This window comes from Eurytemora carolleeae, unplaced genomic scaffold (assembly GCF_000591075.1).
Source record: "Eurytemora carolleeae unplaced genomic scaffold, Eaff_2.0 scaffold1424, whole genome shotgun sequence".
Classification (NCBI taxonomy): domain Eukaryota; kingdom Metazoa; phylum Arthropoda; class Copepoda; order Calanoida; family Temoridae; genus Eurytemora; species Eurytemora carolleeae.
The window spans coordinates 24,313-38,848 of record NW_019397415.1 but is presented as its reverse complement, the minus strand read 5'-3'; the positions used below and the strand labels follow the sequence as shown (position 1 = coordinate 38,848).

Here is a 14,536-nt window from a genome sequence, read left to right as displayed (position 1 = left end):
GTTGTTTATGATTTATTCAATGTGTTTCCTTATTGTATTTATTTTACTCTAAAGCGCTGTTATCTTTTGGATGGTTCAATTCCAAACTTGATATATAAACTAGGGTTTCCAATCAGAATTTGTTTTTTTTGAATTGCACAGAATTGCACACAACTGTGCGGAATTGAGCGCAACTGTTCTAGTATTGCGAGGAGTGGTGCAGAATTGCAAGGAAAAAACAGGTCCTGCAATTGCATTGGGAACCCTAATATTAACCTTATACTTAGAAAATTAGAAGAAAAAAATCTAATCTTTGAACGAAAATTGTTTACAAAATTTTTATATAAGCCATTTTTGAGACTTCAGATTAAATTGGAAAAAAAGTTTTAAAACAAAAGGTTTATAGAATAATTATAAAGATATTTTGCCTTAAAACTATTTGATTTAAGTGGAAAAGAAGTTGTTATTCCTACTTGACTTGACAATTTAAAAAATGACCATTAATAATATGATTTATTATGATAATTAATTTATTGACATTTTTTAATAGTTGATAGTGACCAGTTTTTCCGCTATATTGAAATATAGCGGATGTAGCCATGTGACCACATACTAAATGGCAATTAATGGAAATTCTAGTTGCGACATGCAGAAGGAGCCATGTGAACAGACACTGCACTGCACTGCCATTGGTGGAAATTATGGTCATGTAGTACAGACATAATAATTATATTATCTATTATATCCATTTAAATTTAAAGGTATTTATTAAAATTATAATAGGAGCGTGCGTACCTAACATTTTTAGGAGCCTTTGGATTATCCAAATTTTAATATTTTTTCCCTGTTTGCCTAATATGATCTGTAATAAACATTTATTCATATACCATATCAGATTGTAAAACTACAGGAGGGAAAAATTGATTGATTGACTGTAAGTTGGTTGATAAATAGATAGGTAGACTTGATGGTTGTAAGTAGCTTGATCAATGGGTAGATAGATTGTAGAGTTAATTAGGCTCCTTAACTCAGGTAGTCACAAATATTCACTAAAATAGATATTTTTTAAACCTGCAATAAAATGTGGTTATAGGAAAAACAAATGACAATGTATAAATGTAAAGCTTACTGGTTTTCTGTGTCGAGGTGAAAGTAGTGAATAAGGATCAGAGGGTGTGATGGGATAGTTAAAAACATTTGTAAACATTTCTGAAAATATAAACCCTGTTTTTAAGTGTAATTTACTATGGATCACAGAATTATTTGTGGATTTAATCTTTCATTTAGTAAAATTTTCATGGTTTCGAATTTTCCTATGTTGGGATAGAGAGGTTGAGTTGGAGAAATTGTTTGGTTTGGATTTGGGGTTGGTAAAGACGACATTACGTGTGGGTTGGTGGGGGTTAGGAGATAGGTTTATGGTCAACACATATACATATTAGGTTTTTTCAACAAATTTATCTGTATATTTTTTTTCTCATACTAATTATTCCATATGAAGTATAAGACACATCAAATCTAGAATAATAATTTTAGGAAACTGTTGGCATTTTTTGTTGAGCCAGTTGATAGTCTTGATAAGCCTTAAGCTGCTGACCATAGCAGTGTATACCGGGATGTTTTTTTCGAGCAAACTCTGTCCTTTAATGAGGATATATAATCCTGGTTACTATTAAGTATTTGATCTGTGTAATAGTTATTTTTTAATACAATGCTTTTTACCCATTCTATATATATTTATTGTATATTGTATTGAATATTGTAATCCTTACATCTATCTTGCTCTCATCGCTTCACGACAGGATCAGCCCCCCATGAAAAAATGTATCAATAGGCTAATTTACACAGGCTCTAGACTCTATTAGTCTTCAGACAAGAGAAAGGCTGTATAATGTGTACATATGCGTACAACTAATTATATAGATATATATTCATGGATCGACCATAAAATGTAATGTAATAATCAATCTAGTTTGAAATATATTATTATCACTATTAGTATTATTACAAATAAACCTGGTAACCCAAAGACGACAATTTGAACGTCTTTGAATCGAATCCAAAGAATTTATTTTGTTGATCATTTTGATTCATTCGTTTAAAGTTTAATATATATATGCTTGTCTGTCTGTTTGTCTGTTTGTTTGTTTGTATCCAATAAACGTCAAAACGGCTGAACCGATCAGGCCCAAATCACGTGACCACAGGGAAGGTTTTTGAATGATCAAAATTTCAAATATTTGTCTCCATCAAAGTTCGATCTTCATTAAACTTTTGAAAATTTTGAAAATCCACGATTTTTTTTGTGAAAATCCGCGAATTATTTTTGTTTTGTTTTACGATGTACACTAAGAGAACATGTTCACTATTAATTTAGAAGATGGGCGCGAAGCGCCCTATAAGGCTAGTTTTATTAAACTTTGCAATATGTATATCCTTAAAAAATGAAAAAATTAACTAAAAACAATTGTTTTATCACGATTCTTTTGGGTTGTCTTTTTTTCCCCCATATTTTTTCTCTCAGGGTCTAATATATTTTTCTTTATTATTGCATATCATAAACATTGAACATTGAATTTAGGATAAGACTCAAATCTTTTCAAGCTTAACTTTAACCATAAAATCAAAACCAAAAAGCACAAATAAAAAAACTGTTGCCCCCCCCCTCCTCCATATCTAATAATATTAGGGTTAAGCTGATGAAATATAAAATTTTTAATTCATATTAAATTAATGATACAGCTTGATATTGCCTGTATAAGAAAACCTTGATTTTACCAACTAACAGATGTTTTTACCTTATGCTAAAACACGCACCGTAATTATTTATCTATTGTCGTGATCTAATATTGAAGATTTATATCATAGTAATACCAGAATGCTGCCTTGCAAAAGAACTTGGGTAACCTATATACATAATTACTTTGCTTGCTTAAAAAAGTTGTGGGGGAGTTAAAACTTCTTTATATTTTCTTTAAAACTGCTCAATGATAAGTACCGGTGCCCTTCATGGGCGGTGTCCTCTCTCCTTTTCTCTTTGTTAACGATCAATAAGGGAGGGTCGTCGTTAACGATCGTTAACAAAGGGTAGTCATTAACTATCGTTAAAAAAAGGGATGTTGTTAACTATCGTTACAGAAACTATAACGAGCTGTATAAAAACGATCATTTTGAAAAACGATCGTTTCGTTTGCCTTTTTTGTCGTCGTTTTCATAACAAAACGAGAGTTTTTGTTTAAAAATTGAAACGTTAACATCCCTACTTGTCTGTCCGTTTGCATCCAATAAACGCATAAACCGCTGAACCGCTGAGACCCAATTTTTTTGTTAGACCTCACTGAACCCCAGATAAGGTTCATAGATGGTCAGAAATCAAAATAATTATATTTTTCCCATGTCAAAATCTACGAAAAGAAAGTTTATAAATCCGCAAAATTTTGTTTGTTACGGATAGATAGAGCAGCAATTAATTGAAAGTAATAAGCGGTCACACAATCAATTAAAAAAAGGACAAATAATTTATTTTCAATTTTAGGTGAAAGCCCGGCGTTTTCGTCTGACTATATTTTTGATGTTCTGTGGTTTCTGCATATTCTTCAATTTTCCTCAAGTTTACCAAGGAATTAATCAGTTAATTCAGTATTCGTATTATTATTATTAAAGCTATATGCTTTATGCACAGAACATAAAAAAATGAGTTTTGTACCCAACCTCTTTTATTTAATTCTCTATATCTTTGTAACACAATGTCGTATATCTTTGACATTCAAAACTATTAGTTTTGTTAGATTAAATAGAACGTCCAAGTTTGTATTACCAAATTGTCACACCATCAGGTTTCAAAAATAGTGATTATTAGGATGGGTTTTATACTTTAACCTATACATTAAAAAATCAATTTCTTCTGCAAAGAATTCTTGAAATTACTTTTTCTTAAATTAATAAGAATATCTATGTTAATGCTTATTTTGTACAAAACCTTGTTTTCTAGGACAGAATTGAGAAGGTCATACAACAATTGGAGAGTCAATCTAAGAGGAACCCAATAAAAAACTGAATATTAAAAAAAAATATTAAATTATTATTTTAACACAAAAATATTTCTGAAAAAGTACTAACAACACTTTCCGGAGATAAGATAAAGAAAATATTATTTTTATTTTGTATTGGGTTTCTTTGAAAAGTGTGAGTGCTGAAGAAGCAAAGCAGGATCTGTTCCACCTAGGGTCAAGGGTCAAATCTAAAATTGGATTAAGAATTTGGGTAATTTTCTATATTTAGAATTTTTCAAAGGAATTGAACTGCAATTACCTCATATTGTAAAGAACATACATTGGAAACATCGAAAGAATTAAGAAAACACTTGTTTTTTCAACCAACTGATCATGGAATACTGCAGATAACAAGCGCGTAGCAACTTTGAATTGTATATATCTAGGGCTACAAAAAAGAATAAGAGTTGGTGAGGTGTTACAAGGTTTTACGACACTCTTTAAAGTCGAGTTTGTTTAAAACTTTGACAATATAACTTTCATAGTTTTCTAGATTTCAGTCATATGCAAATCTCATATTTAATTATTTATTTTTACAAAAAACTAAAGTTTTTAACGACATTTCATAAATTCGTTTAATAGCTCTGAAGTTAGCTGGGCTAAACTGTAAATCTTTGTAACCTGATATTTCGAACTATAGAAATTTTGAAAGATCAAAACTCAGGAAACCCTGGACCGATTTGCCTCAAATTTTGATAGAGAAATTCTGGAGACCCACGGGAATGTTCTTGGCTTGGTTGTGGGATTCTAAGTCAAGATTTGGTCGACTTTAATAGCGAAAACTTAGTTTCCCGGTAAAATCTTTCAAGTGCGGGTAAACGGCGAGAGTAACTTTTAGTAACATTAGCAGCGCTGGGTTCCCAAGCTAGTTAGTGAAAAAAGTTCCACCGAAAATTTGTTAACTCTGACATTTTGTCTAAAGAAACTGATATTTCAAACCATTTTATATTGCTTACATAGTATCCGCAATAACAAACAAAATGTTTATAATTTAAAACTCTTTTTGTGTACTTTTGGGATCATTTCAACAAGTCGAAACTGCTGAACAGTTTATTTGGGAACATGAACCCAAGAATAAAATTTTTTCGATTTTTATAAAGTTTAAAACATCCATTAAAAAACGCGACATTTTTTTTTATTGTTTGATAATAATCCCTATATTTTTGCATCCGAATTTCGCAACTTTAGATAGTTCAAACTATGAATTATATGTTAGATCAAATAATAATAAAATATTAAAGGTTTACATCGTCTGATTAGAAAAAATTAAATTTGTGGCAAAGTCTCTAGTCTCTTTAAGTCTCTTTAAATCGGAAGATAATTTAACTTTTAATCAAATACTATTTTATTTTTCCTGAGCATTTCACTTAGATATCCCGAACATTAAGTTTCAAATAGATTTCCCGAACACTTTCAGATAGAAATCCCGAACATTAACTTTTAAATAGATTTCCCAAACATTACCTGTCAGATAGAAATCCTGAACATAACTTTCAGATAAATATCCTGAACATTAACTTTCAGATAGATATCCTGAACATTAACTTTAAGATAGAAATCCCGAACATTTTCAGATTGATATCCATAACATTAACTTTCAGATATATATCCCGAACAATAACTTTCAGAATGATATCCAGAACATTAACCTTCAGATAGATATCCCGAACATTAACTTTCAGAAAGATATCCAGAACATTAACCTTCAGATAGATATCCAGAACATTAACCTTCAGATATATATCCCGAACATTAACTTTCAGATAGATATACCGAACATTAACTTTCAAAAAGATATCCAGAACATTAACTTTCAGATAAATATCCAGAACATTAACCTTCAGATATATGTCCCATAACATTCACTTTCAGATAGATATCCCGAACAACTTTCCTTGGAGAAACTGTCTAACTAATTACAATAATGTGGTTGCAAGCACACAATGTATACTGAAGAGGTGATAATTATAATTTATTATTAAATAATGTATTCAAATTCTAATGATACATTAAAAGTTTCTAACATGTCATAAAAAAATGAGTTAAAAAAATTTAGTTTTGATTGTATGCACAAGCGTATGCGAAAACAAAGTTTAAATAAAAAATTCAAACCATGTTTTCATCGAAAAATCTCTACCAAGAAAGGGAGCTATAATGACTATGACTTACGTACAAATTAATCTATATTTATATATATGTAAATTTGCAGGACGTTGTATATAATTAATGATCAATGTTTGTAAAATTCAACGTAAGAAAACATTATTCGTTTGAACTGCATTTCAAATGAATACGTAGCATGGGTAGCTTAATTATGTGATATATAATGACGTATATCTTAAATTGTGACTATTTGGATCGTGTCCTGGTGGACTTTAATAGCGGTTGCACCTGGACTGATACAGTTTGGGGAAAGTTTTAAGAGTACGGCATTTACTACATATATTCGTTATATTATAAATAATTATTAATTATGATTAATTATTATTATTATTAAGATTGTTGCGTGTTCACGGATATATCAAATCTATATTCTATATATATATATATATATACTTTGCTTGTTTTCCTGCCGAATTCTGTGTGGGACCTCGAGTGACCCCAGGAAAAACTTATGTATGAACGAATTTTCAAAAATTTGCCACTAACAAAATTCTATTTTTGAAAATGTTGAAAATCCACGAAATTTTTTTTGAAATCCGCGAAATTTTTTGTATTTGTTTGCAATGAACACAAATAGAACATGTTCACAATTGAAATAGAAGATTGGCGCGAAGCGCCCTTAAAGCAATCTATTATATATGTTAGTTATAGCTGGTCAAACGACTGGACTTAATTGGCTGACATTTTTTGAGGGAATCCATGGGTAAGGGGGGGGGACATAGGCTAAGAAAATAAATTTTATTTTAGAAATAAAATTTTATGCTTCTATATTCTACGGACAACGCTTTAATTTGACATCAATATTTTGATTAAGTCATACTGGTTCGACATGGAGAATACCTGATTGGAATTCATCTTTTCAACTCTTCAATACAGAAGCCAAACAGTAAATTAAAAATTAACGGACATTGAAAATTTCCGAAATAGTTTTGTAAAATTCTCAAATTAATATACCAAAGAGAAACTACTCAACTCTTCTCCTTTCATAGACTTATTATTCATTAGGTATTTCTATATAGAAACACTGAAAGTACTTTTAAACTTAATATTTGGAGATTTATTCAAAGAGTTTTTTTTTTATTTTCAAAGGTAGTATATCAATAAGTTTTGAGAATTACATGCAAAAAAAAAAACAAAGGGAGAAAAGAAACAAGGGGTCGAGTCGAGTCGAGCGCAAAATCAAATTTTCTGATTTTTATATCTTTGCAACCTGATGGAGCAAACCTTTTAATATTCCAGATATAATTTAATCAAACAGAATCCATAGTTCAAATCTAAGGTCTACGATATTGAGTTGCAAAGATACTGGGATTAGAAGATAAGTTTTTTTTACATATTTAAATTTCTACAGGAATCGAGTTTTTGTCACAAGCTCAAATTTTCTTATCCCTCTATCTTTGCAACTTGACGGCGTAAACCTTTTTTAACCAGACTATTCAATTTGACAGCATTTATTGTTTGAAATATCAGGTCTACAACCTCAAGTTGCAAAAATATAGGGATTAGAAAATCAGAGTTTGTGGCAGAAACTCAATTCCTTCAGATCTTTTTCTAATGTTTGTTTTATTTTAAAGATGTCTAGAACCGGCGCCAAGTGATTCTACCACGAACATAATTCAAGCAATCATTAAAGATTGCAGTGAAGGTATTTTTATTATTCATTTAAAAAAGAAACCCTTTAAAGAAAGTGACTGCAGAAAGTGTCACGAAAGAAGGTGTGGTTTGTGTAAAGAGATTTAAAACTGTACAATTCCTCTAGATTAATATTAGACCCAAGAGTTAGTAATGAAACTTCCATATAAGAATATTAAAAAATATCCCTCTTTTCAATCTATAGTAACCATATCATAAATAAACACATATATTTTATTTTGTAAAATTTTCTTTATTTGCTGTGGTGTTTATAGGTGAGCGAAAAAACTTTTGTATTTGATAATGATCGGTTGATTTCGATATCCACGTTGGGCACTTTTAATTTGAGGGTCAATAAAAAACTATAAGTTTCCATGTGAATTGATCTATTTTAAAAGATTTTTTAAGAGGTGCAAGTTAAAGAAATGGAAAGAATTGACAACAAAATGGAATCTTAAAAGGAGGAGGTCTAATACACCAGTATTTTAAATCATGTTTCACCTTAATTTTGATTTTTTTTGCCAGGGAGGGTTAACCAATTTTTAATTGATTATGCAATTTATTTTTAACATTCAGGAAGATGGAAATACAATAGTTTGGGTCAACTCAGCTGGAGCAACGGAGGTTGTTTGACCGCTATGGGAGCTGCTCAAGGGAACAGAGTTGAACTGCACCCTTGTAAAGATTCCTTGCAACAACAAAGGTACAGGGTTACTCACAAAGGTTGATTATATAAAGACGTAAAGACGATTGAAAATTTTCAAGTATAACGAGCCCAAGTTTAAATTAAATTAAATTAAATTAAATTTGCCTTGAAAGTAATTTTTAAATTGCTTATTTAATGAATTAAAATGGTGCTGGTCTAGCATGAGAAAGCCAGTCGAACTGCTTTACAGACGAGTTCGTTATTACACACGCACACTCTTTTGGTACAGATAGAAATCCAACGTACAGCTAGGTACAGCAACAAGACGTATTTTCCGGGAGAACATTTTTCATATTTTTGAGAAATCAAACGTTTTTATAAAACATTGTAGCAAATCATTATCATTATCATAATTTATATTTTTTTAATATACCCTAGACATTAAAGGAGCAAAATAGTTTAATATTTACATTTGTACTGCTCTCTCTTGTGTTTAAGGTCCCCCAGATTTCATTGTGTACTGACAACATAAATGAATGATTATCATGGTTATACATAAAATTGCATGTTACTATTTAAAAAAATATTTTATAAAAATGCTATCTACAGTTTTATTTTTTAAAAAAAATCTTAAAAGCATAAAAAAGTTCTCCAGTAATAATAATATGATTTCATAAAATTCCGTTTAATGAAATCTACTTTACACTGATTATTTAATTTCTCAGAAATATAAAAAATATGTTATACGTAGCGGTTTTTATACGTTGGATTTTGGTTTGACTTCGGTACAGACACACAACATAACTTCAGTCAAGGAAATTGCAGAACAATTGTTGTCAATTATAATTAAGTTAGAATAACGAGTAGTTTATTGTAAACTGTAATCAAATTATATTCTTTGCATAAAAATTTGGCTTATATGTGTTGACTTAAGTTTATAAATAATATATTACATGTATTTTAAACTTATTTTCAAGTTAAAAATTAACAATGAAAAAATGTACTCTTCTAGATTCTTATGTACTGTTTACACCTTATACAGTACACGCCTTCGGTTCGTATTACACACACTCTTTTGGTACAGACACACATACATGACGTGTCCGCCCCCCTAAGTCTCATCCTTTGTGGGTAAAAAAAACAATACACAGTTATAATAAGAAAACTGTAGATTAGGAAGACAATATTAAAGCATTTCTAAAGTGCAATTGATGTTGTTACAGAGAAAATAGCTTTACTTTATAAAGTTATTAAAACACTTCTTAAGTAAACTGGGTCTGTTCACACTGCACAATTGCTGTGTTCGTGTTCCTTGGACTATTAAAGTCATAACTTGAGTCTAAAAGTTAAATTCCTATTCCAATTTTGGGATAATTATTTACAACTACTTTACAGGGAAAGTTTAGGCAATTTTACTTAACCAAGAGTTCCCAAGACCAATTTCGCCTACAAAACAACTTATTCGTTCGTTAGACTTTTTAAATTCATAACTCGTTGCTTAAGTCTAATTCAGTCATCAATTCCTATTCTACAATTTTTTATTTGTCCCCCTGTAGGTTGTAATTGTTTTTTAGTGCCTTATGACCAACATCATTCCCCCAACAGAGGGAGGATAAATTACTTGAGACAGCTATGTAAAATAACCACCCGTTCTGCGAAGTTTTCAGGAAAAAATTCGCGCATTTTCGTCTGAAATACGATATAATTGTGAAGAACTACTTTTAGTAAAATTCAAATTTTCCTTAACCACGGTTCACTGAGTTCAATCGACCAATTTTTTCTAAAAAACGTCCCTCACTTCGCTCTGGTTGTTTATTTACAGATTGTTCAGTAATCTAACCAGAAAGCTTTAGAATATAAATGTCGTCTTTTTCTTCATTTTACTTCAGAAATGTCTCTAAGGATTAAAAATTGACACTATCAGAGCAACAGTTAAAATCTAAAATTATTGATAGAAAAAAAAGCACTGATCGCCCTAAAACCCTCCTTTTATTAATTATTTACTTCTTTTACTTTACAGAGAAGTTAAGGGAATTTTACTTTACCAAGGGTTCACAAGATCAATTTTGTCTACAAAACATCCAGAGCGCACCTACGGATGTTTTAAAGACAAAATTAAGTAAAATTTAATATTAAGTAAATTTTTAATTTCCAAAGAAGTTGTACACAATTGTATTGTATGAAAATACGCAAAATTTTTACTAAAAACTTCTCAGAACGGGTGGTTATTTTACATAGCTGTCCCAAGGGACATTAAGTAACCTAACCTTTACTTTTTCAGATTCGAGTTTGGAATTTTGGATTTTGATCCTGCCAAAAATAAGACATTAGTTATTCCCTTGGACTTAAAACAGTGGGAAAGCAGGCAGAATGCCTACAGGCAAGTTTTTTTCATATCTTTTTATTTAAACTAATATTGTTTTTGTCAATTTTGTCTTGAATAATAATTAATATTATTAATATTAAAAAATAAGTTTTTTAGAACAATATATGTTCCCTCACATTTGATTAAACTAATTTTATTTAACTTTTTAGTGAGATTTACACTTTTTGTAACATGTTTGTAAATACCACCTATTTATCCATTTTGCTTGTAACTAATATTTGTTTAAAATGCGCGGCCGTTACACTTAGAAATATGTGCAGTTATCATGAAAACAAGGTTTCGCAACAATCTTTGATTTCCGTTTTGAAATAAATTTGCAACCTGATGTCATAGAGGTATCATATTTCAAGTTCGAAAGTTGCAAAGATATAGGGAATAGAAAATTTGAATTTGTGTGCAAAACCTCAGTTCATTTAAAGATCCATTGCAACATTTCTAAAAAAAAAACTAGAAAAAAGTATTCCTTAGTTTCTGAATTAAATTGAAAAATTGAACAAGAAACAATTAATGGAAAAAAGGATTACACATTTTTTTTTACTTTGTATCAAGTAAAATGATATTAGTATGAAATGGTATTTGTTTCCAGGGCCAAAGAACTTGCTGAGGCCAAGACGGATGTTTTAAATGTTGTAAACGCTCTAAATAATATAAAAGACGAGAGCAAAGAGAAACGTCGAGCTGTCGTCTTCTATTTAGACAAAGGAACAGGATTTTTAGGTGATTTAGAAAAAATATTATTTATGAAATTCTTACGAATAAAAGAAAGGGTTCTTCTATAAAGGTTTCAGCAATTGTAGTAGTAGCAAGTTCATAAAACTTTTTAGCTTAAAGGTAGTGTTCGCGAAAAATGAAAGGGAGTATAGGCTTAGTGCGATTAAAAAGCGCTTTTGATCGCTAATAAATTTACTTCTATATGTTGCGTCTATAAGGAGAAAATTGTTAAAGACGTCGCATACCGAATAACTTAGCGCCCATACAAATTCAGAAAATTGCAACATACAAAGACAGTAAAAAATCAATTTAATTTCAAACAAATCATTCAGATATTTCAACCTAAAGTCATCGATTATCTTTCGCCACATTTGTATATAGTTTATATTTCATAATATTTTTTTTTTTTTAGAAAACGTTTTAACAGATTTCGAAAAATGTGAGTGGTTCGCGGCATTCGTAGATAGTTGCGCAAGCGACAAGAGAAATAATCAAATTCAAAACAAATTAATTAAAAAGAATTATAAAATATAAACTATATACAAATGAGGCGAAAGATAATCTATGACTATAGGTTGTAATATCTGAATGATTTGTTAGAAATTAAATTGATTTTTTTGCGGTCTAAGTCATATGTTGCAATTTTCTGAATTTGTATGGGCGCTAAGTTATTCGGTATGAGACGTCTTTAACAATTTTCTCCTTATAAACGCAACAGATAGAAGTAAGATTATTAGCTATCAAAAGCGTTTATTTATCAAGCCTATATCCCATTTTATTTTTCGCGAACACTCCCTTTAAGCAAGGATAATTAGAAAGAGGATTTACAAAGAAATTACGTCTAAATCTAATCTAAATTTGAATTATCAAAGGTTTACACCACCATGATGGAAAGTTATAGAAATTAGAAAATTTTAGCTTGTGGCAAAAGCTCAATTCTTTAAAACATAAAAATGTTTAAAAATCATACAATTCATATTATTTTCAGCATTTCTTAAGTGGTGGATTCTTGCCTGGAAGTTATTAGGTAATTTAAGGTATTGTTGGGACTTCAAGAAACCCCCAAGTAAACATAAGGTATTATTGTGACTTCAAGAAAGCCACCAGTAAAATTTAATGTATTGTTGTGACTTCAAAAAAGCTCCAAGTAAAATTTAAGGTATTATTGTGACTTCAAGAAACCCCCAAGTAAACATAAGGTATTATTGTGACTTCAAGAAAGCCACCAGTAAAATTTAATGTATTGTTGTGACTTCAAGAAAGCCCCCAGTAAAATTTAAGGTATTGTTATGACTTCAAGAAAGCCCCCAGTACAATTTAAGGTATGATTGTGACTTCGATAAAGCCCCCAGTAAAATTTAAGGCATTATTGTGAACTCAAGAAAGCCCCCAGTAAAATTTAAGGTATTATTGTGACTTCAAGAAAGCCCCCAGTAAAATTTAAGGTATTATTGTGACTTCAAGAAAGCCCCCAGTAAAATATGGGTTATTGTTGTGACTTCGATAAAGCCCCCAGTAAAATTTAAGGTATTATTGTGACTTCAAAAATGCCCTCAGTAAAATTTAAGGTATTGTTGTGACTTCAAGAAAGCCCCAAGTAAATTTAAGGTATTGTTATGACTTCAAGAAAGCCCCCAGTAAAATTCAAGGTATAATTGTGACTTCAAGAAAGCCTTCAGAAAAATTTAAGGTATTATTATGACCTCAAGAAAGCCCCAGTAAAATTTAAGGTATTAATGTGACTTCAAGAAAGCCCCCAGTAAAATTTAAGGTATTATTGTGACTTCAAGAAAGCCCCCAGTAAAAGTTAAGGTATTGTTGTGACTTCAAGAAAGCCACCAGTAAAATTCAAGGTATTGTTGTGACTTCAAGAAAGCCACCAGTAAAATTCAAGGTATTGTTGTGACTTCAAGAAAGCCCCAAGTAAATTTAAGTATTGTTGTGACTTCAAGGAAGCCCCATGTAAAATTTAAGGTATTGTTGTGACTTCAAGAAAGCCCCAAGTGAATTTAAGGTATTATTGTGACTTCAAGAAAGCCCCCAGAAAAATTTAAGGTATTGTTATGACTTCAAGAAAGTCCCCAGTAAAATTTAAGGTATTATTGTGACCTCAAGAAAGTCCCCAGTAAAATTTAAGGTATTATTGTGACTTCAAGAAAGCCCCCAGTAAAATTTAAGGTATTATTGTGACTTCAAGAAAGCCCCGAGTAAAAGTTAAGGTATTGTTGTGACTTCAAGAAAGCCCCCAGTAAAATTTAAGGTATTGTTGTGACTTCAAGAAAGCCCCAAGTAAATTTAAGTATTGTTGTGACTTCAAGAAAGCCCCCAGTAAAATTTAAGGTATTATTGTGACTTCAAGAAAGCCCCCAGTAAAATTTAAGGTATTATTATTACTTTAAGAAAGCCCTAAGCAAAATTAAAGGTATTGTTTTGACTTCAAGAAAGCCCCCAGTAAAATTTAATGTATTGTGTGACTTCAGGAAAGCCCCAAGTAAAATTTAAGGTATTTTGTGACTTCAAGAAAGCTCCTAATAAAATTTAAGGTATTAGTGTGACTTCAGGAAAGCCCCCAGTTAAATTTAAGGTATTATTGTGACTTCAAGAAAACCCCCAGTGGAATTTAAGGTATTGTTGTGACTTCAAGAAAGCTCCCAGTAAAATTTAAGGTATTGGTATGATTTCAATAAAGCCCGCAGTAAAGAGTCCAATTCTCACAAAACCCTGTTTATCGTTATTTAACCTTATCTACCTGAAGTGTTAATTCTGACTATTTTCCCCCATGGCTCACTAGCTCAAATGCACTTTTAAATTTTCAGAGAAACCATTAAATATATTGTCTAGGTTCAATATTTTCTAGATTTTATATTGTCTAGGTTTAATATTGTCTAGGTTTAATATTGTCTAGGTTTAATATTGTCTTAGTTCGATACTTTCTAGGTTTAATATTGTCTAGGTTTAACATTGTCT

At 30.5% G+C, this 14,536-nt stretch overlaps 1 protein-coding gene across 1 annotated transcript; it reads left to right on the top strand.

Moving 5' to 3' along the window:
- The first annotated feature begins 3,672 nt into the window (after window positions 1-3,672).
- LOC111714162 (uncharacterized) lies at window positions 3,673-14,064 on the top strand. Its single transcript, XM_023489211.1, has 11 exons — window positions 3,673-3,681; window positions 3,971-4,017; window positions 4,164-4,242; window positions 5,904-5,989; window positions 7,009-7,080; window positions 7,769-7,839; window positions 8,403-8,529; window positions 10,754-10,852; window positions 11,445-11,575; window positions 12,558-12,646; window positions 14,050-14,064. The coding sequence occupies exons 1-11, from the start codon at window positions 3,673-3,675 to the stop codon at window positions 14,062-14,064; spliced, it is 825 nt and encodes a 274-aa protein (XP_023344979.1).
- Window positions 14,065-14,536: the final 472 nt, after the last annotated feature.

Coding starts and splice junctions, on each gene's coding strand:
- LOC111714162 (XM_023489211.1), top strand. Junction 5,990..7,008: donor ACACAATGTATACTGAAGAG/GTGATAATTATA, acceptor ATTTTGATTAAG/TCATACTGGTTCGACATGGA. Junction 7,081..7,768: donor TTCAATACAGAAGCCAAACA/GTAAATTAAAAA, acceptor TTTATTTTAAAG/ATGTCTAGAACCGGCGCCAA.